The 26,720-nt window shown below is 42.9% G+C and overlaps 1 protein-coding gene across 2 annotated transcripts in view; it reads left to right on the top strand.

Annotated features, from left to right (window-relative positions):
- Nucleotides 1-26,720, top strand: part of PHF24 (PHD finger protein 24) — a 99,284-nt gene that overhangs the window by 24,405 nt on the left and 48,159 nt on the right. The window contains exon 2 of one of the 2 annotated variants that reach the window (XM_075269755.1): nucleotides 24,141-24,536. In XM_075269755.1, the coding sequence (XP_075125856.1) occupies nucleotides 24,141-24,536 (396 nt within the window). Of the gene's footprint in view, nucleotides 1-24,136; nucleotides 24,537-26,720 lie in introns of both variants that reach the window. The other variant, XM_075269754.1, reaches the window with a different exon arrangement.

The following is a 26,720-nucleotide window of genomic DNA, read 5'->3' as shown; positions in this document are numbered from 1 at the left end:
TAGACTACAGTATATGTGTATTGTAGTCTGTAGTGCTCAACCAGTAATCAGTGTATCGATGTTTCAGGTCCACTGCGAGGCAACGTGTTGTACACCACTATGCAGGCTCTCTGCTGCCAGGAAATAGTTGTTTTTTTTTTTAACGCAATTCTACGCATCTTAATTCGCATCGAATCCTATCGGAAAATTAGGCCAAATCAAATTGTTGAAAGATATGCTCATCTCTATTCCTATCCCCAAATTTTTTTTAATTGCTATATTCTGTGATATTTGCCATCCAAGCCCATCTCGAACCCGCACAAGTTATCAGCTATCATCACATCATGGGGCAGGGAACTTCATTGTCTCACTGCTCTTATTGTAAAGAATCCGTGCCTGCGACTATGGTAAAACCTTTTTATTCTGGTTGCCCTGACAAGTCATGTATGGCACTCTGAAGTCTCCTAGGACTGTATCCGACCCATTTCAAGCTCTTTATCGCCAAGATTATATTATTAATGTCAGTATGACTGAATCATCAGTAACTCATACCAATAATCTCTCAAGATTGGCTGTACAAGAGGGCAGGATGTTTCCAAGACCTTACGGTGAAGCCCTGATACATGTGAATGCATCAAGGAATACACTGGATGACACTCCGAGTATCATTTTATTGTAAATTTGGCCTTACATTGGAACCACACACTGTCACATTGGGGTCTTAGGGTGCATTCACATGGAGTAACGTGCCGCATGACCTGGCACGTATACGCCGTGTGAGATTTTGAGCGCCGTATACGCTCCTATTAATTTCAATGGGAGCCTGGATCGTATACGCCGAGTTATTTTGCGGCCGTGATTTTGCGGCTGCAAAATCACGGCTGCAAAATAACGCCGCGTATACGATCCAGGCTCCCATTGAAATCAATGGGAGCTTTTACGTCGCTCAAAATCTCACATGCCGTATACGTGCCAGGTCACGCAGCACATTACTCCGTGTGAATGGATCCTTAGATTTGAATATATCACACAGCATTACAACACTTGATCTATCAATCACAGCTCACGTAATACAGAAGTACTAATATCACTCTCCTTCTGTGCATGCGGTGATGTGAAGTCTTCAAAAATCTGTCTAACAGACTGACACTGCCCAGATGTTACCTTGTGTCAGGCCTCATTGACCATGTAATGAAGCACACTTAAAGGGAGTCTGCCACCAGAACCCAGCACATCAACCCAGCCCTGAAGATAGATAGGTTAGGGCAGTGGTTCTTTACCGGGGTTCGATCGAACACTAGGCCCTATGCACGGTTCATTTTGTGTACCAGTAAAAAACCAAATACCTATGTCTTGAATTTGGGAAAAAAAATCATATTTGATTTATCACTAAAGAAGGGTTCAGTGAATGTGCATATGAAACTGGTGGGTTCGGTACCTCAAACAATTGGATTGCATATGGATAAATTCCTTAAAGAATATAGAAGGAAATGTGCTAAACAACAAGGAAGACCAAAAAAAGACCTCAATAATCCAATAGGTAGCTGCCAATTAAAAAAGAATACTGCCCCCCTTATAATTTATACCATGAGCTAGGTGCCGCCTGAGGCCGTTGCTTCAGGTCACCTCATAGCAGTTGCACTCCTGCTTATCCCAAGGTGCACCTATCCTCTGGTATATTCTACCTCGGCCAATATGTTTATGTCAGGATTCTCAGTCTGACTGATTTACCATTAAGGTTACTGGGTCAATCTGGTTAGCTTCTGCAGCTTCAGAAGTTTCATGGGTTGGTCCAATTATCAGCTTAGGAGGCCTATATAAGACCCCTCCCTCCTGAAACAGGTGCTGACTAATTGTTTTACTTCCTAGTTTGGCTCTGCATCTTGTTTGTGTTCACAACTGCATCATTGTGACCCTTGCCTTGCTTTTTGAACAGTCTTTGCTTGCTGATTCTGCCTGATACCTGCTTGGATTTGACCCTTGTCTTGCTTCTGGTTATCACTTTTGTCTTCTAATTTGTCTCTGACATCCTCAACTGGTTCTGACCCGTGCCCGCACAACTGTACTCATGTTCCTGTTATACTTTGGAAGTCAATAGTAGGTTTTGATTTTACTTCAGTTTGCAGAGCATTATTATTTGTACAGTTTTCTGTGGTGACAATTCTAACTTTCAGATTGAGCAAGTGGCTTCGTGGCTGGCGCTGGTGAAGGCATCTGGGCACCTGTCTTGGCTCCTGGTACTTTGCTGATTTTAAATAGCTGTCTCTGACTGCTGAGACCTCCACTGATCTAGAGAATAGGTTGTGGATGAGACCGCAGTAAACACAGGTGCACCCCTAGTGGACACAGACTGTTCTTCGGCTATCTAATGGGAGCGGGGGTCTGTCTGCCTTCACTGTGCCACATTTCAATGATCGGTGGATCGGTGAGGGTCTCACCGGTGAGCAATTTATTCTTTATCCAATAAATAGTTTATTAAACTAGATTGAAGGTCACTTAAAAGTAAAGTAAAAAGTGCAGGAGGGTCGTCTTTAAGTTTTGTGCATAGAGGGAGCCATTGGGCGCCATGATGCAATGATTTCATTTCCACGTTGAATTGGCATTTCAATATGTAAATGTGATTTTAATAAAAGATTCCCATTGTATTGACAGCGTCACTTAGAATAAAAGCTGCTTATTACATGCCTGGTAAATGTCTGGGGGATAGCGGGAGTCATCCGGGTACTGTAAATAGCAGCGATGCAGAAGTAATCTCCAGAGCATTAGAAAATAATCGCTCATCCAATCTCATTTCTATGGACGGGATATTGGCTCTTTACATTTCTGCTCATCATCTCCTTGTTAATATCTGGTTCCTGGATTTAGGTTGATCTTTAGAGATGAGCGTTAGATCGGATAATAAGGTACGTGGATAGGATATTTATTGTGAGAAATGGTATCGTCAGTAATATGTAAATCAGGGGAATAAGGAGGGGACAACAAACAGCAAGTGTATGGAGGACAGGAGATGGCGGGTTACAGCACCACGTTATATTACCGTACACTGCCTCACGCCCAAGAACATTTTTCTTTTATAACAGTGGTTCTCAACCTTTCTAATGCCGTGACCCCCGCAATACAGTTCCTCATGTTGCGTTGACCCCATTCAGTTTGGAACACGCGTCCATAACGGCGTGCGTTCCAGCTGAATAGCGCTGCTGCAGACAGTAGTGCGGCTTCTCAGTGGCTAAAGCCATCAGAAATATGTATTTTCTGATGGCTTTAGGTATACCTCCCAACTTTTGAAGATCAGAAGGAGGGACAAAATGTGCGGCATGAACAGCACACCGTGGTGAATTTAGCTCCGCCCACTTTTATGTTGACTCCGCCCATTCTCATTCATTTTTCATGTGCTCCCACACAGTATAATCCTCCTACAGTCACCCGTACATTATATGTCCCCTGGCCATCTCTCCCCCAGTTTCATATAACCCCTTCATCTGCCCCCAGTTTCATGTCCCCCCTCCATCTCTGTCCCCAGTGTCATGCCAGTCCCACCCTTTCATCTGCCCCAGTGTGATGTCGTCCCCCCCCCTTCATCTGCCCCCAGGTTCATGAGCCCCTTCATTATGTTCCACCTTAATGTTTAAAACCAAAAAAACCCACTTACACTCACCTTCCAACGCTCCCCCGCCTCTCTCTCTGCAGTCTCGCTCACTCATATAGTTCTAGGCGCGATGTGACGTCATCACATCGCGACTACACATGCAGAAGTTGCAGCACAGCCTTTAAGCAGGAGCTGGCTGTGACAGCTCCTGCTTTAATCGCTTGTGTTTTCAACTCATTGGCGTCCTCTGGGCGCTGATAAGTTCAAACCGGGACATACCTCCCACTGACCAGGACGGTTGGGAGGTATGCTTTAGGCGACCCCTGTGTTTTGGTCGTTCGACCCCCGCCGGGGTCACGACCCACAGGTTGAGAACTGCTGTTTTATAAGATATATTACAAAGTTTCGTATCTTCACCTGTTTTATTTATGAAAGTGTTTTTTTTTTTTTTTTTTTTCTATACTTGGATGAATGCTTTAATAGTACAGGATTAGGCAGGGAGGTATGGATGATTTGAAATAACAGTTACACGCTCATTTTTCAACGAAACTCAATTTTTTTTAATGTGTAGCTTGGATGTTGCCATTACAAATATCAAAGAAAAACAAAAGAAAAAAGAAATTAAAACCTTGATTACGGCTGAGTGTCAAGGGCTGGCTTCAACTGCTTGACGCACCCTTTCGATGTCTTACGGGGCCGGTCACCTCCTCGTGCAGTTCCGGGTCTCAAAGAACCTGTTCATTGAAAGTGATTCACCCACTTCATTATCATGTCAAACTTCGGAACACGACCATGACGGCCAACGTTGAAATGATAGAACGGCCCCTTTCAATAAAGGTGTTGTACACGAACACATGATGCTCTATCGACCACGTCTCCATTGCTACTGAAATGGTGGCTCCTGACGAGCAGATACCCCCACTCTTTATCCACCAAGGTTATGCCCACCTTGTGTGGCGCCCTGTTCAAATCATCCATACCTCCCTGCCTAACCCTGTACCTACCTGCTCATGTGGATGTGATAGAAAGGGAATCCTCACTTGCAGGTCCCCAGAGTAAATGGACATGAATTTCTGGCATCAAGGTAAGTATCATGACTGCTATAGGTTATACTAGCATGCTTTAGCCAAGTGTGCATTAGTTCTTCTAAGGCCTGGTTCACATCTGTATTCAGCATTCCATTCAGGGAGTCCATTTGGGGACCGAACGCATTAAAAAAAATATTAAAGGATTATCTTATCTTAAAAAGAGGTGAGCAATGAAATCACAAGGACCCCATAGACTGTCATTGGGTCTGTGTGTTTTTCCGCACGAGTCATGTGGAGAGAAAAGTACTTCAAGAACTACTTTTCTTTCCGTATGACTTGTGCGGACACCACGAATACCGACCGCAGATATGAAACGGGACTAAGGGAGAAGGATGTAAATCACTGATAGACATCTCTGGAGACACCTCATCTCTCTTTATCAGGTATTGAAATTCAACATTTGTCATCCTTCTTTCCCCTCGCTTCATTTGTTGAGGCAGAGCTAGAGAGTCCAATTGAAATCTGCGGATTAGTTTTATATTATTCCTGTGTACCTTATATGGATACCTTAAAGGACGCTGAGCCTGAAAATATGACCAGGGAGGAAGGATTGTCGCTCGCTTCCCTTCTACCTTGTAAGCACTTATCCCATCTACACCCATCTTCTGCCATCCCTGTTTCACACTAGTGTTCAGGTTTCCGTTCTTTGAGTCCACTTGGGGACCATAACAATGGAAACCAACTCCGCTTAAAAAGTGGTTCCCCGCAGACCCCATTGACTATAATGGTTTCTGCCTGAAAAATACAGAGAGAAAAGTAGTGTTTGCAGGACCTTTCTCTCCGCATTTTTCAAGTGGAATGGGGGACGGAATCCCAGAACGGTCACCCAATGTAGATGTGGACCTATCCCTACTCCCTCCCAACTACAACGACAATAAACCAACCATCATATATAATAAATGACATGTACAATGTGTATCCCAACCTGAGTATAAAATATTAAAGTGAAGTACATCATAGGATCGGTAATGGCGAGAGACACCAACACAGATTTTTTTTATTTTTGCAAAAATCAAGGGATAGTAAATCTTAGCTTTTGTTTTTAGGGCACAATAATTCCTAATACAGTGCCATATGGAGGATCATAACATACTGCAGTCAATGGAGAGCCCCAGAATACAGAGCCCAAGGAATTTCACGTGCCTTTAAAATGCTTTTGCGCACGTGGCTTTGCCATGACACGAGGTGGTAATGTGAACAGGTCCTGGGTACAAGGTGGAAGCAGCAATTGCTCTCCTTGGCCCCCTCATCGGCTTGTGTCACCTCTTTTCTTGTTCTTAATATATTTCACCCAGTTTACTCCACATATGTCCGCATTCTATTTATACAGCAAAGACATCTGCACTGGAAGAAAACAATTTGGGACAAGACACCTGGGGAGACCCCCCCCCTCCGCCGTCAACCTCTAAGACATCCATAATCCTCGCACCAGATGCGTCTGCTGGAGGACGCTGCTTTATTACCAATGTTCTTCTAATTCCGACATCCCAATTCCATCTCTAATTGTTGCGCTAATTCTGTACAGAAAGTTTCCCACAATGCATCAAGTCTCCAACACTTTGTCTCCTGAGAGATGAGATCACTTCAATTTAGCAGAAGAAAGGAGATAAAAAATGAGCAAGGGACTGCGAGAGATTAGACAGGAGGAGTCTTAATGTTTTTACTTGCTGAAAGGGTTTGACTGGAGATTTCTGTAGAGATGGAGCGAGCGGGAGGAAAGCTCGAATTGGAGAAACAAGGGGGCAGAAAGACGTTCACACATAGTCAGGGGCCGAGAGGGGGGATGTCGGGATGTGGTGTCTTGTGGCTGCAGTATTCTGAGGACAAGGAATGAATACAACACTGTACAGAATGAGGCCGGATATCTATGGGGAAAGAAACTCTTCCGTAGACATGAAGGGTTTTTGTTGAGTACTTATTGGGGGAGATTCAGCGTATTCAACATCGGTTTTCATATATCCACCCCGGCCAAAGAATGTGCCACATTTATGATCAGGGACACATCTGGGTGAAATTCTAATTTCGGGTGAAAACCCAGTGGACCCCATGTGGTCCCTCACCACAAGAACCACTCTATAAGTTGTCAAAAAGAGATCCTCCACTTTTATTAAAGGGCTTTCCTGAGACTATAATATTGATCACCTGTCCTTTAGGATAAGTCATCAGTATCAGATCAGTGGAGGTCCTATACCTAACACCCCCACCGATCAGCAGATAGAAGGAGCTATAGCATTTGGATAAGTGCCGTGTTTGCTTCACTACTTACCAAGCACAGCACTGTACATTGTATAGTAGCCGTGATTTTTACTGCACCTCACCCCATGGGACTAAGTTGTAGCATGGCCATGTAACCAATGAATGATGTCACTGGCCTGAGAGAAGGAAATAGAACCTCAAACAGCTGATTGGCAGGGGTCCTAGGTGCTAGACTTTACCAATCTTAGGGTGCATTCACACGGAGTAACGTGCCGCGTGACCTTGCACGTATACACCGTGTGAGATTCTGAGCATCGTATATGCTCCCATTGATTTCAATGGGAGCCCGGATCGTATACGCCGCGTTATTTTACGCCGTGTGAATGCACCCTTAAAGTTAGGACATCATTAACATCTTAGTCCTGGAAAACCCCTTTAAATAAAGCCTTCCATTGACTTCAATGGGTTCCGTTTTCAGCGCAGAACCCATTGAACTCAATGGGAAAAAAAGCCTCCCATTGAGTTCAATGGATTCCGTGCGGAAAATGGAAGCCATTGAAGTCAATGGGAGGCTTTTTTTCCGTGACGATTCTGACGCGACTCATCATGCCCGGACCAGCGCCAACTTCCTCCATGTGAATGCCCCCTAATCCTTCATTGTAATGGAATCTACGTAGATCACAATGTACCAGAACAGTTTTGCCCTCCTACGAATTTATAGGTTGCAAAGGGATGAAGTAACTGTATTTCCCTCCAGCAACATTTCCACTTCCTTGAAACGCCATCAGGTTTCTTATTAACTGGTCTTTCTGCAAAACCGTAATTACAAGGGTGATTGGCACCGGCTGCAAACCCACCGTAGGCAAGTGATATCAAGGGAAATATTGCGCTAATGTAGTTTCAGCAGAAGATCAGGCTCAACGATATGCCAAGGTTATATTATTGCTACTTCTTGTGTCTTTAGTTCTCCTTTAAGACTTGTAATATTTGTTTGATTTCATCTTGCCTTATTTTTTCCATTATCTCAAAGCAACAAATTGAAAATAAGGATTATTGCCGTCCCGGTAGAGTCAACTCTGCTCCCCAACGCGACTCGGGAAAATTGCAAAAGAGTTTTATTGCATCAATTTCCGTCTCTCTCACAAGACTAGCACCTTGTTCTATGCAGATTTCCAATGACTTCAGCACATTATAAACAATCCGCACATTGAGCCAAACCCGATTGAGCCCATTTGTAAAAGGCTGGTTTATTATTTATGCAGACTCCTTGGCTCATGGTGCGCTATAACAAATGTGGGTTTGTAAATCGGATATTTATAATACATTTAGCGCGGTAGTTTTGGCGCCGTCACATGGGGAAATGCTGTTGTATATTTGTTTGCAGTGCAAAACAAGTGGAGATGAGATCAAGGAGCAGCAGCTAAAGAGCAACGTCTGGATGGAGGAGCCGGAATTTCATACCCTCTAGTAGTAACATGTTATTATGGAACATATTGAGTGTTCTGCAGGGTCAACAGGGTTAATAATTTCCTAGCTGCCTCTGCTGAGAAGGAAACGATTGACATCTTGCTTCCTTCTTACCTCCTTAGCCTTGTATTTATGTCAGGGCCATAGCTAGCAGGAAGACGGCTGATATGACATGTATCCAGAGTGGTTTGTGCAAGGGGTTTGGTGTGGACAAGCAATTCTGCCCCAGGTACAGAAAATCCAAAGGATGTTTGACTTATGGGGTTGAGCTGATCTTGAGATTTCTGGATCGATTTTAAAATCCGATTTCCGATCATTTTCCAGCCAATCGAAATTCGATCAACGATCGGATCCGATCTTTCCTGATCCCGGTCGCTCAACCCTACTGTATATTACATATACAGTAGGGTTGAGCCGATCTTGAGATTTCAAAATCCGATTTTCGATAATTTTCCAGCCGATCCCGATCATGAAATTTGCTCGATCGCCGATCGGGATGCGATTTTTCCTGATCCCGATCGCTCAACCCTATTGACTTACTGTTGATGCCAAAATGCTAAATGGCAAATTTGACTGGTTATTTTATGACGGGATATACCCCAATTCTTATATTGCTCCATCACAGGGCAAGATATTTGACAGCTTTGAGGTTGGGTCACTCAAGGTCCTCCAGGATAAGCTCTATAAGTCATGATTTCACTTGCTGGAGAAAGAAGGATCTTTTCGAAGTTATTACCCCATTATTCTTCATTGGAAGAAAGAAAACCAACCATAAATCCAGCCTCATACCATTATCCCTGCTCCAGTAAATGTAGGAGTACATTCTAAGCTTTCTGGTATATAGGGCATCCCTCAATCCCAGGTTCATCCATTCATCTGCCATGATTCGCCCCAGGGAACACATAGCTCCTTACTGACTCACAGTTCTGGTATTGTTGTTGCAATGCAAAGTACAATAGATGATTTTGTTTTTGTAGCTACAACCTTCAACGCTCGGCAGCCCTGCACTGTGAGTTTAAGCAGTCTTCGTTCTTTGAGGTTCGGCTGTTCTTTGTCCTTAAAGGAGTTATACAGTTTTTTTAATCTGAGCCAAATAACAGGATACATCAGTACAATAAATATCCTAATCTATATCCTGCTTAAATTCAGCACCATTTATTTGATTTATTGTCAGGTCATTAATCAAAGCTATTATGTTTCATTTGCAAGCTGACTACCCCTCCCTGTTAGCAGTTCAAGCAGCATAAAAAATATCTCAGCAGCATGTGACCTCAGATTTGGGAATGATTTGTTACCTGTGATTTCCTGGCAGGGGAAAGTGGGAAAAAAGAGTTCACAGATTCACTGCATGTAATTAACAGTGATAGATGGAGTAGCAAGTAAAATAAAGCCAAGCAAAGGGTGCACACAGGAAAGGTGAGGATTTAGCACTGCTGTGGATGATTTTGGAAGCTGGAAAACCACTTTAAGGCCGGGTTCAGACGGTGTTTTCTGGGCTGGATTTTGATGTGGAATCCGCATCAGAATCCGGCTCAAAAAACCGCCTCCTATTGAAATCAATGGGAGCTGGTCATTTCCTTTTTCTGCGAGTGGTTTGTTCCCGCTCGTGGGAAAAAAGAAGCAACATGCCCTTTTTTCAAGTGGATTCTGCGGCCGATTCAGCCGTGGACGTCCGCCTCGTGACACTCCCTCCCGGCTAGGCCCATTCATTTGAAGCAACAAAGGTATTACCATTGCTCCCTAGAGATAAGTGGCAAAGTCTCCATTGATTCAAATAGCTCATTTGCATATTGACAAAAAAAATGCAATGTATTGGCAGTGGAAACGACGATACAAAGGGAAAAAAAAACTTGATTCTTGAGGTGACCCTACCCTATTTATCTGCAGGGCAGGATTGATATTCTGCGTTCTGGTATCAGACTTCTTTTAGGAATCCCTCTTCATTTTCCACCACAGTTTTCCAGTCCACCCACAATGGGATACTGGGGCAGGTATCGGCATTTAGTTGCGGGTTTCTGCTGCTGATTAGGCCCTAATGAATGGGATCAACAGCAAGATCGAGCAGGATCTTGCAATCTCTGCCTTGTATTAAAAGCAATGAAAGGCAGAATCTGGGCAGAATCTGCTGGTGATTTGGGTATGGACTCTGCTCCAAATCCGCAGCATATTCCTCTATGCAAACATACCCTTAAAGTTATGGAGCTGTTTAGTATGGCCCATACTATTACCCATGCGGTCCCATTGATGTTTGTCCACCGGTTTACAATTGATGCAATACAGGGGTTCAGTGGGTTCCAGTGTAGGCTTGCAAAACTGGATTCCTAGCTTCTAATGTATGTTCTCCCCATGTATGCGTGGGTTTCTCCGGGTACTCCGGTTTCCTCCCACACTCCAAAGACCTACTGATAGGGAATTTAGATAGTGAACCCTATATGGCACAGTAACAGTAAAGCACTGCAGAATATGATGGTGATATACACTGTCTACCAATAAGTATTTGGACACCCAGTAAAGTTCAGCAGATGTGGAGTTATGGTCTGGGGGTATTTCTCCTGGTATGGACTGGGAACCTTGGTCCCAGTGCATGGTAAACTCACACCTATTACACTATGTTAGATAAGTGTGCTTCCTACATTATGGCAGTTCTATGGGCCTGTCTTCTCCAATGTTACTTCCAGGATCACCGCGCCAGCTGTCATGTAGCGAGGTCTACCATGGCTTGGTACAGGTTAACCAACTGGACTGGCCTGTCCAGAGCCAAGACTTGAACCCTATCGAGCACCTCTGGGACGAGTTGGATCGCCGAACTAAGGGGTGCAGCAGCCGTCCAAAATCAGTGAAAGAACTTACCTGTCTTCTCCAAGCTGAATGGAATAAAATACCACTAGCCGTCATACAAGGACTTGTGGAAAGCATGCCCCCGGAGGGCTGAGGCTGTAATTGCCGCTCGTGCCGCGTGGACCACAGGTGTCCAAATACTTATTGGTAGACAGTGTATAAGAATGCAACAAAATAATACATTTCTAATTTTGGCCATATAGGGCACCTAAGATAAGTTATGCATCTTCTTGTATATAGTGATATAGACCATTGCGCATATATAATCCACGTAACATGCAAATCACTGGTATAAGCAGAATAATCCCACTAAGATGTAACCGGATAGAGTAAATCTTCACTCAGGCCAAATAATAGATGAAAAGGGAAAATTACAGCGAGATCTTTGAAGGGAAATTGTACAAGAGAAAGTGTATAGAGCAGGGAAATACGTTATAATAGAAACACAGAAAATTTCCTTGTAATGTCACCCAGAACACTTACGAGCATCTCGCAGGATGATGAATGAGTCATTAGACACAGGCACGAAACATCTCAGCGATATTGAGAAGAAACAAGCGGTAAAATTACATAAATTTCCTTCATTTACATTTCATATTTAAAATGTGGAATTAAAATAGACGTATGAAAGTAGATGCAAAATTGTGGCTCGTCCTCAGGGGAAGGGGCTTCAAATAGGAGCGAAGTGACTTTGTTTCATCGATGTGATTTGCACTTGTCCCATTATTTGGATATGGGGATGGGAGGATAATCCATATATGTTGCGTAGAGATGAGCGAGTAGTATTCGATCGAGCAGGTATTACTACGGTATTCGAAATATTCGTACTTGATATAATACTACTAGCTATTCGCAGTAAATATTCGATTCAGAGCCAGTGTTGATTGGCCGAATGCTATACAGTGTATAGCATTCGGCAAATCAACGCTGGTTCTACAGCAGGCTCGTCCTTGCTAGTCAGGAGAGCTGGCAGCTTGCTGTTACGAGGGAGCTTACTTTTTCTCATAGGATTGAATTGACCAGCGTTGATTGGCCAGTGTACAGCATTCGGCCAATCAATGCTGGTCCTGCCGTCTGTGAGGAGGCGGAGTCTAAGATCGGACCATAGCAGTCTCCAAAGTGGTCCAATTTTAGACTCCGCCTCCTCACAGACGAACCTCCGGCAAGACCAGCGTTGATTGGCCGCATGCTGTACACTGGCCAATCAACGCTGGTCAATTCATTCCTATGAGAAAGTCAGCTCCCTCGTAACAGCAAGCTGCCAGATCTCCCGACTAGCAAGGGCGAGCCTGCGGCAAATCAACGCTGGTTCTGCAGCAGGCTCATCCTTGCTAGTTGGGAGAGCTGGCAGCTTGCGGTTACGAGGGAGCTTACTTTTTTATCAGCGCAACAGCACAGCGCTCCTCCTAAACACTCTCCTCCTGCTATTCGTGGACTTGGTGACTCTCCTTTAGTCGAATAGTGGTTTTCCCTGAAACGAGCATTTTCCCCCCATAGACTATAATGGGATTCGATATTCGATCGAGTAGTCGAATATTGAGGCTCTACTCGAAACGACTATAGAATCTCGAATATTTCACTGTTCGCTCATCTCTAATGCTGCGCTTACCACATTATTTGTGCCAGAAAATGGGGAAAATTCCTAGCGGGTGCAGATTTCATTTAATAATTTTAGTATATCTCACTTATTATCAAGACTGACATACTACACTCCAGTTTTAATAAATCTCCAACCAATGTTTTTTTTTATTATCTGACAAATCAGTTAATGGGGAAATAGATACAGATTAGAGATATGTTTCTAAAAAGGTTCTTATATGCTGGTGTAACTATAGGGCACAAAGTTACAACAGCCCCCTGCTAACACCAAGAGCAAAACTGGAAATGCCTACAGTATATAAGGAGACATGAGGATGAGGTTCTTGGTACTTTTTACATTTTGATCAAACTGTAATTGTAAGCTCACCTGCCCCGTCAAGGCAACCTCTTTTAGGTGGGTTCCTACACTAAAATGACTTGCCTCTCTTAGGGCTAGTTCACACGGGGACATGGACGCTGATTTTGACAGCGGATTTCGCGGCCAAATCAGCGTCCATACAATGTATCCCTATGTGAACTGCTCGCTTTTTTTTTTCTGCTAGCTCGCTAGCAGAAAAAGAAGCGACATGACCTATCTTTCAGGCGGAAGCCGCGCGCGCTGAGCCGCGGCTTCCGCTCAGCCGCAGCGCCCTCCATGTCGGCTCATTCATTTGAGCCGACAGCGGAGGTGAAAGCCGCGACCGCGATGGTCGCGGCGGGAGCAGTTCACATAGTGTGGACATTGTATGGACGCTGATTTGGCCGCGAAATCCGCTGTCAAAATCAGCGTCCATGTCCCCGTGTGAACTAACCCTTAGGGTCTTGGTCCCCCTTGAATTAGGGCAAATGTGTTTCACAACCATGTTATGTCTGGCCTCTGAATGAATAGGAGTGTAGTTCACCCAAATTATGACCTAATTAAATCAGCCTTGGACAGATAAGTGGTGTGCAAGAACCAAAATGGAGGTTAGTTAGAGCGGGGTTCATCCTGAATATTGTTGGAATATTGAGTCTCTTTGTAGCTTATGGTGCTCTCCCAGTAATGTCATCTGGCCAGGTTCACCTGTGATTGGGCCTCAGTGCTTACCTGGGCATGTACCAGAAGAATGCCAGATGTCACAAGGAAAGTGCCAGATGAGGAGGCCCATTAGTGGTTAGGGAAAGTGAGTATGTTTTTTTTTTTTTTTTTTTTTTTTTTGTCATCTCTCAGCTTTCCATTTATTATACTTTGGGGTCTGAAGATATCCCAGAATATAATTATGTAATTTTTTACTTTGACATAACTTCATTTGTGTTTGCCTAGATGATGGATAGATAGGTTCCTAGGAGCCCTGACAGTGTTCTACACTATGTTTTATAGATAGGTTCCTAGGAGCCCTGACACTGTCCTATACTATGTTTTATAAATAGTGGAGATCACTGTCAGGACTTCTAGGAAACCGTTTTATAGATAGGTTTTAGATGGGATAATGGACTGATACTTCTATTTTTCACATAGTTTGGGTCCACACCATGCGTCTCCCCTTAAAATTCAAAGGGATGGTATTGATGTACAGATGATATACCCTTTCAATGCTTGCTAGATAGTGTTGGTTTGCCAATGCATAGCCCATGAATTTAGTGTCCTATTTGTCATATGCCATGTTATATGGCACCCGCTATTCTTTTCCTGCCGAGCCCTGCTCCCTTGGCTTGCTGCTAATCTGCCAGGTTTGATGCAAATGTTTCCTTCACTGTTGGGATCACAGAACTTGTTAATTTCCTTGGAGCTGCAATCGCTGACTGCTGTTTGGTGGCCGGTCTCCTGCGGGAACGCTCGATTGTTTTATGTTGGAGAAAGGTCGCTAATTGTTTAGATGTGATGACCGCCATTCATTCTCTAATGAAAATCAATTGTTAGTAGCCGTGGAGAAGGGGGAGAGCGGCAGGCAATTGCTTTTGGAACAATGAACAGTCTGCCGTATTGCTTTCACCTTGGCCATGAGTCTATTTTAGCATAGAGGAAAGACAACATATACGTCTAATGGATTCCACTTGTGTCGCACCATAAAATATCCTTATGTATCATAGACAAAAGTATAGCATTAAAGGGGTGTTCCCTTGTATACACACATGGACTAAATTGTTGGTACCCCTCGTATAATGAAAGAAATCCCCACAATGGTCACAGAAATAACTTGAATCTGACAAAAGTAATAATGAATAAAATTTCTATGAAAACGAACAAATGAAAGTCAGAAATTGCAACAGAATTATTTTTTATTTTTAAAGTAAAACTCATGAAACAGGCCTGAACAGAAATGATGGTTCCCGTAACTTAATGTTTTGTTGCACAACCTTTTGAGGCAATCGCTGCAATCAAACGATTAACAATGAGACTTCTGCACCTCTCAGCAGGTATTTTGGCCTCCTCATGTACAAACTGCTCCAGTTGACTCGGGTTTGAAGGATGCCTTTACCAGATTGCATGTTTCAGCTCCTTCCAAAGATACTCAATAGGATTTAGGTCAGGACTCATAGAAGGCCACTTCAGAATAGTCCAAAGTTTTCCTCTTCGCCATTTTTGGGTGTTTTTAGCTGTGTGTATTGGGTCATTGTGACTGAGGCCAAGCTTTCTGACACTGGGCAGCAGATTTCTCTCTAGAATCCCTTGATAGTCTTGAGATTACATTGTACCCTGCACAGATTCAAGACACCCTGTGCCAGATGCAGCAAAGCAACCCCAAAACATAACATGTTCACAGTAAGGACAGTGTTCTTTTCAAGATAAGCATTTTCCCAGAAGCTTTGTGGCTTGTCAACAATTTTTATTCATCATTATTACTTTTGTCAGATTCAAGTTATTTCTGTGACCATTGTGGGTTTTTCTTTCATTAAACAACCAACAATTTTGTCCACATTGTGTATATATATATATATATACACTCACCGGCCACTTTATTAGGTACACCTGTCCAACTGCTCGTTAACACTTAATTTCTAATCAGCCAATCACATGGCGGCAACTCAGTGCATTTAGGCATGTAGACATGGTCAAGACAATCTCCTGCAGTTCAAACCGAGCATCAGTATGGGGAAGAAAGGTGATTTGAGTGCCTTTGAACGTGGCATGGTTGTTGGTGCCAGAAGGGCTGGTCTGAGTATTTCAGAAACTGCTGATCTACTGGGATTTTCACGCACAACCATCTCTAGGGTTTACAGAGAATGGTCCGAAAAAGAAAAAACATCCAGTGAGCGGCAGTTCTGTGGGCAGAAATGCGTTGTTGATGCCAGAGGTCAGAGGAGAATGGCCAGACTGGTTCGAGCTGATAGAAAGGCAACAGTGACTCAAATAGCCACCCGTTACAACCAAGGTAGCCAGAAGAGCATCTCTGAACGCACAGTACGTCGAACTTTGAGGCAGATGGGCTACAGCAGCAGAAGACCACACCGGGTGCCACTCCTTTCAGCTAAGAACAGGAAACTGAGGCTACAATTTGCACAAGCTCATCGAAATTGGACAATTGAAGATTGGAAAAACGTTGCCTGGTCTGATGAGTCTCGATTTCTGCTGCGACATTCGGATGGTAGGGTCAGAATTTGGCGTCAACAACATGAAAGCATGGATCCATCCTGCCTTGTATCAACGGTTCAGGCTGGTGGTGGTGGTGTCATGGTGTGGGGAATATTTTCTTGGCACTCTTTGGGCCCCTTGGTACCAATTGAGCATCGTTGCAACGCCAAAGCCTACCTGAGTATTGTTGCTGACCATGTCCATCCCTTTATGACCACAATGTACCCAACATCTGATGGCTACTTTCAGCAGGATAATGCAATGCCATGTCATAAAGCTGGAATCATCTCAGACTGGTTTCTTGAACATGACAATGAGTTCACTGTACTCCAATGGCCTCCACAGTCACCAGATCTCAATCCAATAGAGCATCTTTGGGATGTGGTGGAACGGGAGATACGCATCATGGATGTGCAGCCGACAAATCTGCGGCAACTGTGTGATGCCATCATGTCAATATGGACCAAAATCTCTGAGGAATGCTTCCAGCACCTTGTTGAATCTATGCCACGAAGAATTGAGGCAGTTCTGAAGGCAAAAGGGGGTCCAACCCGTTACTAGCATGGTGTACCTAATAAAGTGGCCGGTGAGTGTATATATATATATATATATATATATATATATATATATATATATATATATAATATATTATATGTGGAGCAAGGTGGCACTACCAAAAAACGTAATAGCCTGGATAGGGGTGAAAAAAATTACTATGTCAGGGTGGTGCTCAAAGTGAAGCAAAGTCCAAAAGATATATGAATAATAGAAAAAAACTTGGCACTCACCCTATACGTAAAAAATCCAAGCATTATTGAAGAAGTCCAGGTAAAAACACATACAATGGGAGGAGGCACACTCAGAGGAAGAGCGTGCCTCCTCCCATTGTATGTGTTTTTACCTGGACTTCTTCAATAAAGCTTGGATTTTTTACATATAGGGTGAGTGCCAAGTTATTTCCTATTCATTCATATATATATTTATTTTAACTTTGTAGACAATTACAAATGTTGATGGACAGATAATTAAAACATTGGCAGATATTAAAGATTTTCTCTAACCATCTTAGTGGAGATAGTGTTTTTTGTTTTTTTTTGATCAGTGGCCAATGGATTTGACCATCAATGTAGGAACTTTCTATGGTCTCATACTTTCCATAAACCTAGCCATGCTTTCTTTACTGTGTAAAAGTTATTAGACAAGGACTCTACATTTTTAATTATCTTAGTTAATTATTTGTAAAAATTTTAAATTTTTAATTGTTTACAAATTTAATATGGAAAACCCCCATTTAACCATTTGGTGGAGATATGACATATATATGCTAATAAATAGAACTCATAGGGATATTGTATTCTTTTCCACTGAATACGCCATACATATTTAATAGTTGGGGATCCCACTGCTATTACCTGCACCTATCTTGAGAACAGGGGTCTACTGACTCCATCTTGAATGAAAAGGTAAACTTGAAAGTGCATCTCTCACCTCTTTTCTATCAAAATGAATGGAAAGAGCCGTGCTTGCACAGTTGCCTTACTGTTCAGAATACCTATTAGAGATGGCCTAAATGCTTCGTCACGAGCTCGGTTCGACCTGAATATCCCAAATTGTTAGATTTTTAACAAAACCAAACAACGAACAGAACGAACTAACAAAATTTGTCTATATGTATATTTATACATTTTGCTATATACAGTATGTGATATGAACCATTGAATATTGTATTACATAAGTATTTCTGAACAGAATAGCTGGTGCCAGCAGTAGAGCAAAGCTGTGACCTCACTGTGGACCTCCGTGGGAAAAAAACTTTAATACTACTTTAACTACCATATGCCATATATAATACCAGTGTCTTCTTAAAGGGATTCTATCATTAGAATCCCATTTTTAACTAAGCATATGTCGGAATAGCCTTAAGAAAGGCTATTCTTCCCCTAACTTTAGAATTCTTCTCCGCGCCGACATTCGGTAGATATCCCGATTTTCGTCGTTATGCTAATGAGTCTCCAGATGGCACAGGGGATGTCCCCTGTGCTCAAACGGCAATGGAAACATCCCCTGTGCTGCTTAAAAACTCTTCTCTCATGTCATTGTCACATCTTTATCCAAAAGTGCTGACTGCGCGTGTCCGTCGGCCATTTTCCTGTGGCCTCTCCTGGAAAATGGCCGATGGACATGTGCAGTTGGCACTTTTGGATGAAGGTGCAACGGTGATGCAGGAGCGAAGGCGGAGAAGAAGATGGAGGCGGCGCTGGAGAGTTTTCAAGCAGCACAGGGGACACCCCAGTGCTGTTCGAGCACTGTTCGACGCCCCCTGTGCTGTCTGGAGACTCATTAGCATAACAATGAAAACTGGGATATCTACTGAATGGCAGTGCGGAGAAGAATTCTAAAGTTAGGGGAAGAATAGCCTTTCTTAAGGCTCTTCTGGTGTGGGCTTAGTTAAAAACAGATTATAGAATGCCTTTAAGTAGCAAAAGGGCTTGTGTGCCCTCTAAGAACCAGGGCTCACAGTAGATCTGAACCCTCTATAAAGACCCAAGCAAAGAGACCTCCTCAGCACAGAATGTGTGCACCAGATTCTATAAGACATATGTCCATCGGGAACCTCTTGAACACATCTTTACTGTCTAAACCAAGTCAGAATTGGCCAAAGTGGTCCTAATGGCTCCTTATTCTTTGTAAACCAAGGTATTATGATGTTGATAAACTTAAACACTCCCTATTTTGGCCACTATAATACCCAGTGATATGTCCCTCCTTTATATCTACCAGGTCTAATGAATTCACCAGACGTTGGGTATGTTCATTAGACAGCGAGTAACTTCTTCATCTCTATTGTACATCTCTCTCTGTGCGCTCTTCTCACTAGTCATCCTCCTTGGCGTGCCTGTACTTGAGGAACGCTCTGTGTCTCTACAGTCATCATGGATGTTTAATAGATTTCTCCAGGCTCTTTACGAATAGGATATCTTTCCCTGTTGACAGGACGTCTGCTGCGCCACATTGTAACACAGACGCTTGAAGTGACTCCTGCATACGTTCATACAAGATTCATTCCCTCCCTGTGAATAAGCATGGCACCCACAGGCTGTTAGGGAACTAGGATATTTTCTGACAATATTTCTTCAAAGAGTCTGCGCTATGTGTCATGGTCTTATACGTTTTCTTGATCTGTTACTTTCTTATCCATGTTATTGGTAGGGAATATAACAGCATCTCCCTGACAGGTCTCCATTTCTTATTCCAATAAAGGTCCCTGTTCCTCAGCTGTCTCCTTCTGATATCATCTTGAAGGGAACAAACATCACAGCCTTTGTTTTGCAGTATATTATTTATCGTAGCGCAAGTAGAATTCCGTGAGCCTACCGAAAAAGAAACTGTCAGCGGTTCTGAGGCCATGACTGATTTTATTTTTATTAGAATAGAAATATGAATAATCTCAATATTGCAGTTTTCTGAGATTCTGAGGTTAAAGAGAAGCTGAGTATATGCAGAAGTTATATTTTCATTTCAACCTCTCTAGATTAGGGATGAGTGAACCAATTTGGACAGAACTGGATTCGACAAGAATTTTAAAAAGTTTCATGTTCAACCGGAACCAAAAACTTTTGGGGTTCGCCACCCAAAACACACTATTATACTCTAGTGTCTCCTCAAACCCCAGCCTATAGTAAGTGGAGACTCAGGTCTCACGTGCCCTGGCAATCTCCCCGCATCCTCTTCAAGTGTCTTCCAAGCTCTGGCTGACTTCATGCACATTGTAGTCAATGCATGGGCTGGAAGAGGCCTAAAGAGGATACTGTGGGACACCAGATTTGCTAACAAATTTGGTCTGAATTAAACCAAAGGGCCAAACCTTGGAATATTCGACAAAAAAAAAATTGTAAGGTTCTCTCATCTCTACTCCATACACATGCATGCTCATTTCAGCTTGGAGCTGAATTCCAAATTTGCCCAACACTCTTGTTAGAGAGTCAGAACACTCTCAGATACATTTGCTAGTCAGCTGGACCTCCTAAAACTGGGAGATCTGTTAGGAGGAAGGCTAAGGTGTTGGGAGTAGCAGTCACTGTGGTCAAGGTGGCAAGGATCTCTACCGGAGCTTCCAATGCTCCTCAAAGGCTGATGCCATGTTCAAGGAGTTCAAGGGTGGTAGTAGAGGTGCAAGCTGCACCCTACTTTATTCAGTGAGTGTAAATGTATGGTCCCAAACCATAAAATGTAGTAGGTAAAAGACTTTGCACTCAAAATCGTAGACGTAGAATAATAAGTATATTCCTTATATTCGTTAGATGTAACCATAGACCATGTAGAGTATTTTTGAGTTACATCAAACTCTGAAGCCTGGATCATAGTTACATAGTTACATAGTAGATGAGGTTGGATAAAGACATGAGTCCATCAAGTCCAACCTATAACCCTACAATCCCCTACAGTGTTGAGAGAACAGAGGTGATAGAAATTAAATAAGTTATTGGCACAAGTAGAACAAGCACTTACCAAACTAAAAATGAAGGCTTCACATGTTCGGCATTTGTTCTAAGGACGATTGGGCATAGTGAGATCCACCAGCCCCATCATTTTTGATCCAGATATCTGCCATCAGAGGAGTGTTGAGAGGCCCCTATACTTATTATTAGTAGAACCAATATATATTCAACAGTCAGTTTTGGTCTGACCAAAGGATCGTCTTGTGGGCCCAGGGTCTAACACATTAATAGTCCAGCTGAAGCACCCAAATTTGAAAGGTACTATGTTTGTTGGAGGATGTGATGGAAGGACTGTCCAGCTGTCACCAACTAAGAGGAAGATGAGACTCTACAGACTGTTATACCCCAAACCACCTGCCCCACCCCACCTCCCCATATAGCAGTCACCAACTAAGAGGAAGTTGAGACTCCATGGACTGTTATACCCCAAATCAGCCACTCCCCCCCCTCATACTCTCCCCCTCGACTCCAACTCTCCCCCCCACTTTACTAGCTTTGGCAATGCCAAATATCCATTCGGATGTGCCAATAAAGCCTATTTGATTTTATTTGATTTGATCCAGAATCATTTTATCTGATGGACCCAAGAATCTTCAATCCTACACTGTGCACAAATTATTATAACTCAAATAAATCCCTGTACCCATAAGTATTTAAAAAAGGACCGGAATACAGATAGGATCACCGCGCTCAGTAGATGAATAAAAAGTGCTTTATTTTGATAGAAGAAACACAACGCGTTTCGGGCATCTGTGCCCTTTCTCAAGTGTATATACTTAGTTCTCGTCGTACTGGACGCTTGCGTCCAGTACGACGAGAACTAAGTATATACACTTGAGAAAGGGCACAGATGCCCGAAACGCGTTGTGTTTCTTCTATCAAAATAAAGCACTTTTTATTCATCTACTGAGCGCGGTGATCCTATCTGTATTCCGGTCCTTTTTTAAATATTCAACCGACACCAAGGGTGGTACAGGATCCTGCAGTCTCATTACCGGGTGAGAACCCCCCTCATTAAGTGGTTCGAAAGTCTATATAAGCGGTTGTGGTCACAACCATTCAAGGTGAGAAGATATCTTACCAGCTCTCTCTTTTTTTAATTATTATACAGTACTTCACCATATGCAGCTCGGTGCTGTTTTTTGTTTTTGTCTCATATATCTGTACCCATAAGAGCTCACAATCTAATTTCCAAGTTAAAGGAGTTCTCTAAGGACCAAGGGATTGGGGAGGGGATCACGTCAGCCTCATGGTCTAAATATTCGATCAGACTTAGCGTACATTTATTAAGATTTGAATACATAAATTATACTTCTGTAGGATTTGAGTTAAAGTGTAATGTCTCTTTAGGAGAGATTAATATGTTATAAGTCTATATTTATGAGATGGGGATGCCGATTTTGGAGTTGAGATTCATTCTGTAGGATAAGTGTGTAGATAGTACACTATGCAGCTCTAGATTTCAAACTTTACCGGGCTGTGTATCATGTGATAGGTCATGTGACTTGTTGGAATATCTGCGCATGTCAGGTTATCCCGGAATAATGAGGAGTCTAGTATTCAATGGAAGCTCTTAGCGGAAGTGCGTTTTTGGTGAGTATGGACACATAGTATACGAGATGTGTGGTAGATACCATGAAATAGAGAATATGCGGTAGTGATACGGTACTTAAGATTATTAAATGTTGAATATTCCAAATGTTTTTTGATATTATGTATTATACACATATATGGATAACCTATTGTTCATCTGTTAATGCATATGCGTTGTGATGTATGCATATTATTATGTATGGTTCATAGTGGGTTAAACATGTAATGTGGTAGGCGTGTTCATGTGGATTTTGTAGTATATAGGGAAGAGTGTTAGTAGAAACAGTTGAGCTGGGAAGAAGGGTGACACACCCGAAACGCGTCGCCGTCTTCTGTGAACATGTATTTAGTTACTATGTAACTTTTTAACGAAAATGGAATAAAAGTTATATTTTATATGTATTGGAGTACCGAGACAATTGAAGTCAATCTGGATGCAGCTGGCCTTTCTTTTACTGTTTGGAGTCTATTGATACTGACGGGAGGAGTCCACCTGTTTGCCTAAGCTCTTCAGAGGACTTTTGTATCGGGAGATATATGGTGAGCTGGATATTTCTATTTCTTTCTATGAACAGTAGCATGTTGCCGCTCACGGAAAAAAGAAGTGGGCTGCCCTTTCTTCAGACGGATTCCACGTCTCATGGAGCAACTTCCTGTGTCGGCCCATTCATTTGAACCTACTCCAGAGGGGGAAGCCGCGACTGTCTGAAGCCATGACAGTCGTGGCATGCGGGTTTTGGCCTGAGAGTGACGCGGCTCCCTGTGTCACTCTTGGTGCCAAAATCCACCATTACGCTCCACATGTGAACTAAGCCTTAGAGAAGACAAGGATTGGGCTATTGGATTTCAACATGCCTGATCCTCATGATCTCAGGAGCATAAAATGCTACTTTTCTCCAATTCAGAACATATGCACAATTGGCTAGTTGAGCGTACATATATATAGGGGGTTGGAAGGACTATTTGTAAGAGGACAGCTATATAAATTGCATGCAAGCCTTAGTCAGCAAGAGGATCCTGCAGCGTGAGAGCTAGTAAGAAATCAGCAGAAATGTGCGTCTCTGAATGTGATTAGAGTAGACGTGGTGCACATCAAGATAAGAGCAGGCAATTCTCTGTGAGCTAAACAGAGCAGCACAAATATCTGTCCTGGATTCCAGGTAGAAAGCTTCTATCTATACCGATACAGCTTAACAAGTCGGTCAGCTGTGTGAGCTGGACTATGTTATTCTGCAGACAAAAACAAGAACATGTCCCTTCACTGGCATCATGGAGAGATCGGGGAAAATGGAGACTAAGTGAAACACAAAGGGGCAGATTGGTTAAGTTTGGTGTTTTATTGGTCTTAAACTAAAGTTTGAGTGACATGTGGCAACTTTATGAAGTGGTGGCTGTCTCTTAATACAATCGGGAGAATCTAGTAAATTGGTCAACAATTCGCCACTTTGTCCATTTTCCAACCACCTTTCAGAGCATTTTTTTCTTGGGACACCTTCTCTGACCTCCGATGATTATACTCTAGGCCTTATGAACCCCATGCTACTGTATAGTAAAATACAATATTTCATGCTATATATGATCTGGTGAGGGTAAGATAACATTATGTTTTTTTAGGTGATTTGTCACTTGGTTGTCTTCAGCTATCGGTGAAAAAAACTTGTCTTACAATAGAGAAACCTAATTTGTCAAACTACAGAATCCAGATCTTCAGTCTTTAGATTTCGTCTGGTACGCTAATCCCTTGTCTGTATCTTGACAGGAAGATGGGTGTGCTAATGTCCAAAAGACAGACCGTGGAGCAAGTACAGAAGGTCAGCATTGCCGTCTCCGCATTCAAGGATGGGCTGAAGGACAAACCGCCTAGTAAGAGGAAATCTGAGGGTTGTATCAGGAAAGGGAGTAAAGCAGATGTGTTGGACCAAGTGCTGGAAGAAGAGAAGGATGCAAGTGAATCTAACCCGGATTCTCCTTGTCAATCTCAACCCCGGCAAGAGAACCCAACAAATCGGGCAGCCTGGGAAAGACTAAGAGATGGAAAAGGAGTAGAACCTGATGAGTTTGATAAGTCCAAACGTTTCACCCCTCCGGCCTTCATCAGACCAACTCGTGCTCTGAATGATGATGAACAACTGGAGATAAACCTGGATCAGAGGGAAGAGGTGAGGAAACTCATATGATTGTAAAACCAACTGAAAAAACCCCCCAACAAACTGCTGAATTTGCCCCCCAAACGAAAAACTGAACACATTAAAAAGCAGTAAGCAATGAAAACACATGGATCTCATAGACTATAATGGGGTCCATGTGTTTTCCTGGCGGTGTCTACATGAGTCATGTGGAGCGAAAGGTAGTTCTTGAAGTACTTGTCTCTCCACATAACTCGTGCGGAAAAAACACGGACCTCACTATAGTCTATGGGGTCCATGTATTTTCATTGCTCACCACTTTTTAATGCGTTTGGTATTCCGTTCAGCGGGTCCACAAGCGGACTTCCCGAACACAGATGTGAGCCAGGCCTGACCTGGAAAATCTCTATGGCTGAATCCAAATGTAGAAAAACCAAATCCATGAAATTTATAAATGGCTCATTCACTCATTGGAACACATGTCTGTATGTCTCTGTTCTACAGTGGGAGGATGGGCTCAGAATATGTAGGATATGGGACGCACTCAGGGTCAGACTAGTCCCTTAAGATTATTATCCTGGTGGTTCCCCAAAGGATGCAACTCAATTCAGAGCTGACTTTGGAACCAAATGCTTTACACTGGGGCTTTGACATTCTAGATATTACAAAAATGTCTAATCACTTTGGTTGTTGAGAATACTAGTCACCTGTTAATTACAACATGAAAACCTGTTCTAAGTAAACCCAAAATATTTTCAACATGAGAAATCCCTTTTAATTTATAGCGTAGCTGAGTTTTCATGAAAGGTTAAAATATAATATGGAGCAGTCTGCCCCTTTCCCTATACATTACTATAACTAGTGGTTTGTTTTCATGCAATTTTAACAGGAGTGACTATTAAGTAGCCAACAAATAGCTGAGAAAAACTCAAGTGACCATTACAGAGCTGGTCTAAGGACAGTGGACTGCAAAAACAGGGCATGATACAGCTAAAAATATCCCTGACCCAGAAAAAGAGATACTTGGCCACAATAAGGTAAACTGCTTGCTGTCTGAGACTAATAGCCCATCTCTAATATCACAAACAGTCATATATGGGAAGAATAGAAGGTGGTCTCTCCCTAAGGATAGACGTTATCCCCATAAACAGTCATATAGTTAAATAGTGAATGTCTTACCTTGTATGGTGTGAGCTGTTTCAGAATACTCTCAGTGCAGTATAGAGAGAAAGCTGTCCTCGATGTGTTTTGAGGCTATGAGGAAAAAGATCTTCTCCTCTCTACATTCAGTGTGTGACAAGAAAACAGACCCTCCCTCTACTCACTGTGAATATGCAGGTATCTAAGTATCGGACGTCTCTAGTAACAGAGAGTGTACAGCAAATTATCTAGAAGGGAGACACCTATGGCAGGAACTTTAGAGAGGTTTTTAGGGCATAAAATAGAAATATGTTTCAATAAATTGCAGTACATTTTGGTTCAGAATCAAATGCTCTGTTAAATTAGAATAACTTGTCTAAAAAAAATGCAGCAGCTACTGGAAAATTTCAAAAGTTAAAATAGACGGAGTTCTTGGGTGCAGTAGATGCTGGGTGCTAGGGATGGGGAGGGGGTGTCTTGGTTGTCTGTCTGCCCCTTCTCTGAGATTGAGGACTGGGGTCCCCCCCCACTTGGAATTCAGCCTGGCTGAATATAGGGTATATCCAGTGCTCCTATTAACCTCTTCCCGACGGAATAGGAGCAACGCAGATACCCTATATTCAATCTGGCTGTAGTCAAGCTGAATTCCAAGTGTGGGGGGTCTGCCCCTTTAAGCTCAGGTAAGGGGCAGACAGACAACCAAAACAGCCCCCCTTCCACAGGATCTACTGTACCCCAAACCCCGACCCCTCCATCAACATCAATCTAGTATTTATCCCCTATCCTATGGGGATATTGTTATATACACTCCAGACACTGTATTGTTTGCACAGTGTAGGTTGGACTCACATTCTGCTGCGGTTGTTCCAGAGAGAGAAGGTTGTCCAGCCAGAAGGTCCACAGGGAGTGCAGCAGGATGCCCTCACTGTCTGGCTCCTGCAGCAGCTCCAAGGTTCAGGTGCAACTGCTCATCACTCTCTGCCTGCAGTTGCTGCCGGTTCAGACAGGTGGGGAGTGCCATCTTCCTGTGGACTCGCCGTCGAAACTGCTGACTCTCTGCACAGATAGTGACGATGC

This window comes from Leptodactylus fuscus, chromosome 1 (genome assembly GCF_031893055.1).
Source record: "Leptodactylus fuscus isolate aLepFus1 chromosome 1, aLepFus1.hap2, whole genome shotgun sequence".
In the NCBI taxonomy this organism is placed as follows: domain Eukaryota; kingdom Metazoa; phylum Chordata; class Amphibia; order Anura; family Leptodactylidae; genus Leptodactylus; species Leptodactylus fuscus.
The sequence above is the reverse complement of the archived record's forward strand: the minus strand, read 5'-3'. Positions and strand labels throughout refer to the sequence as shown.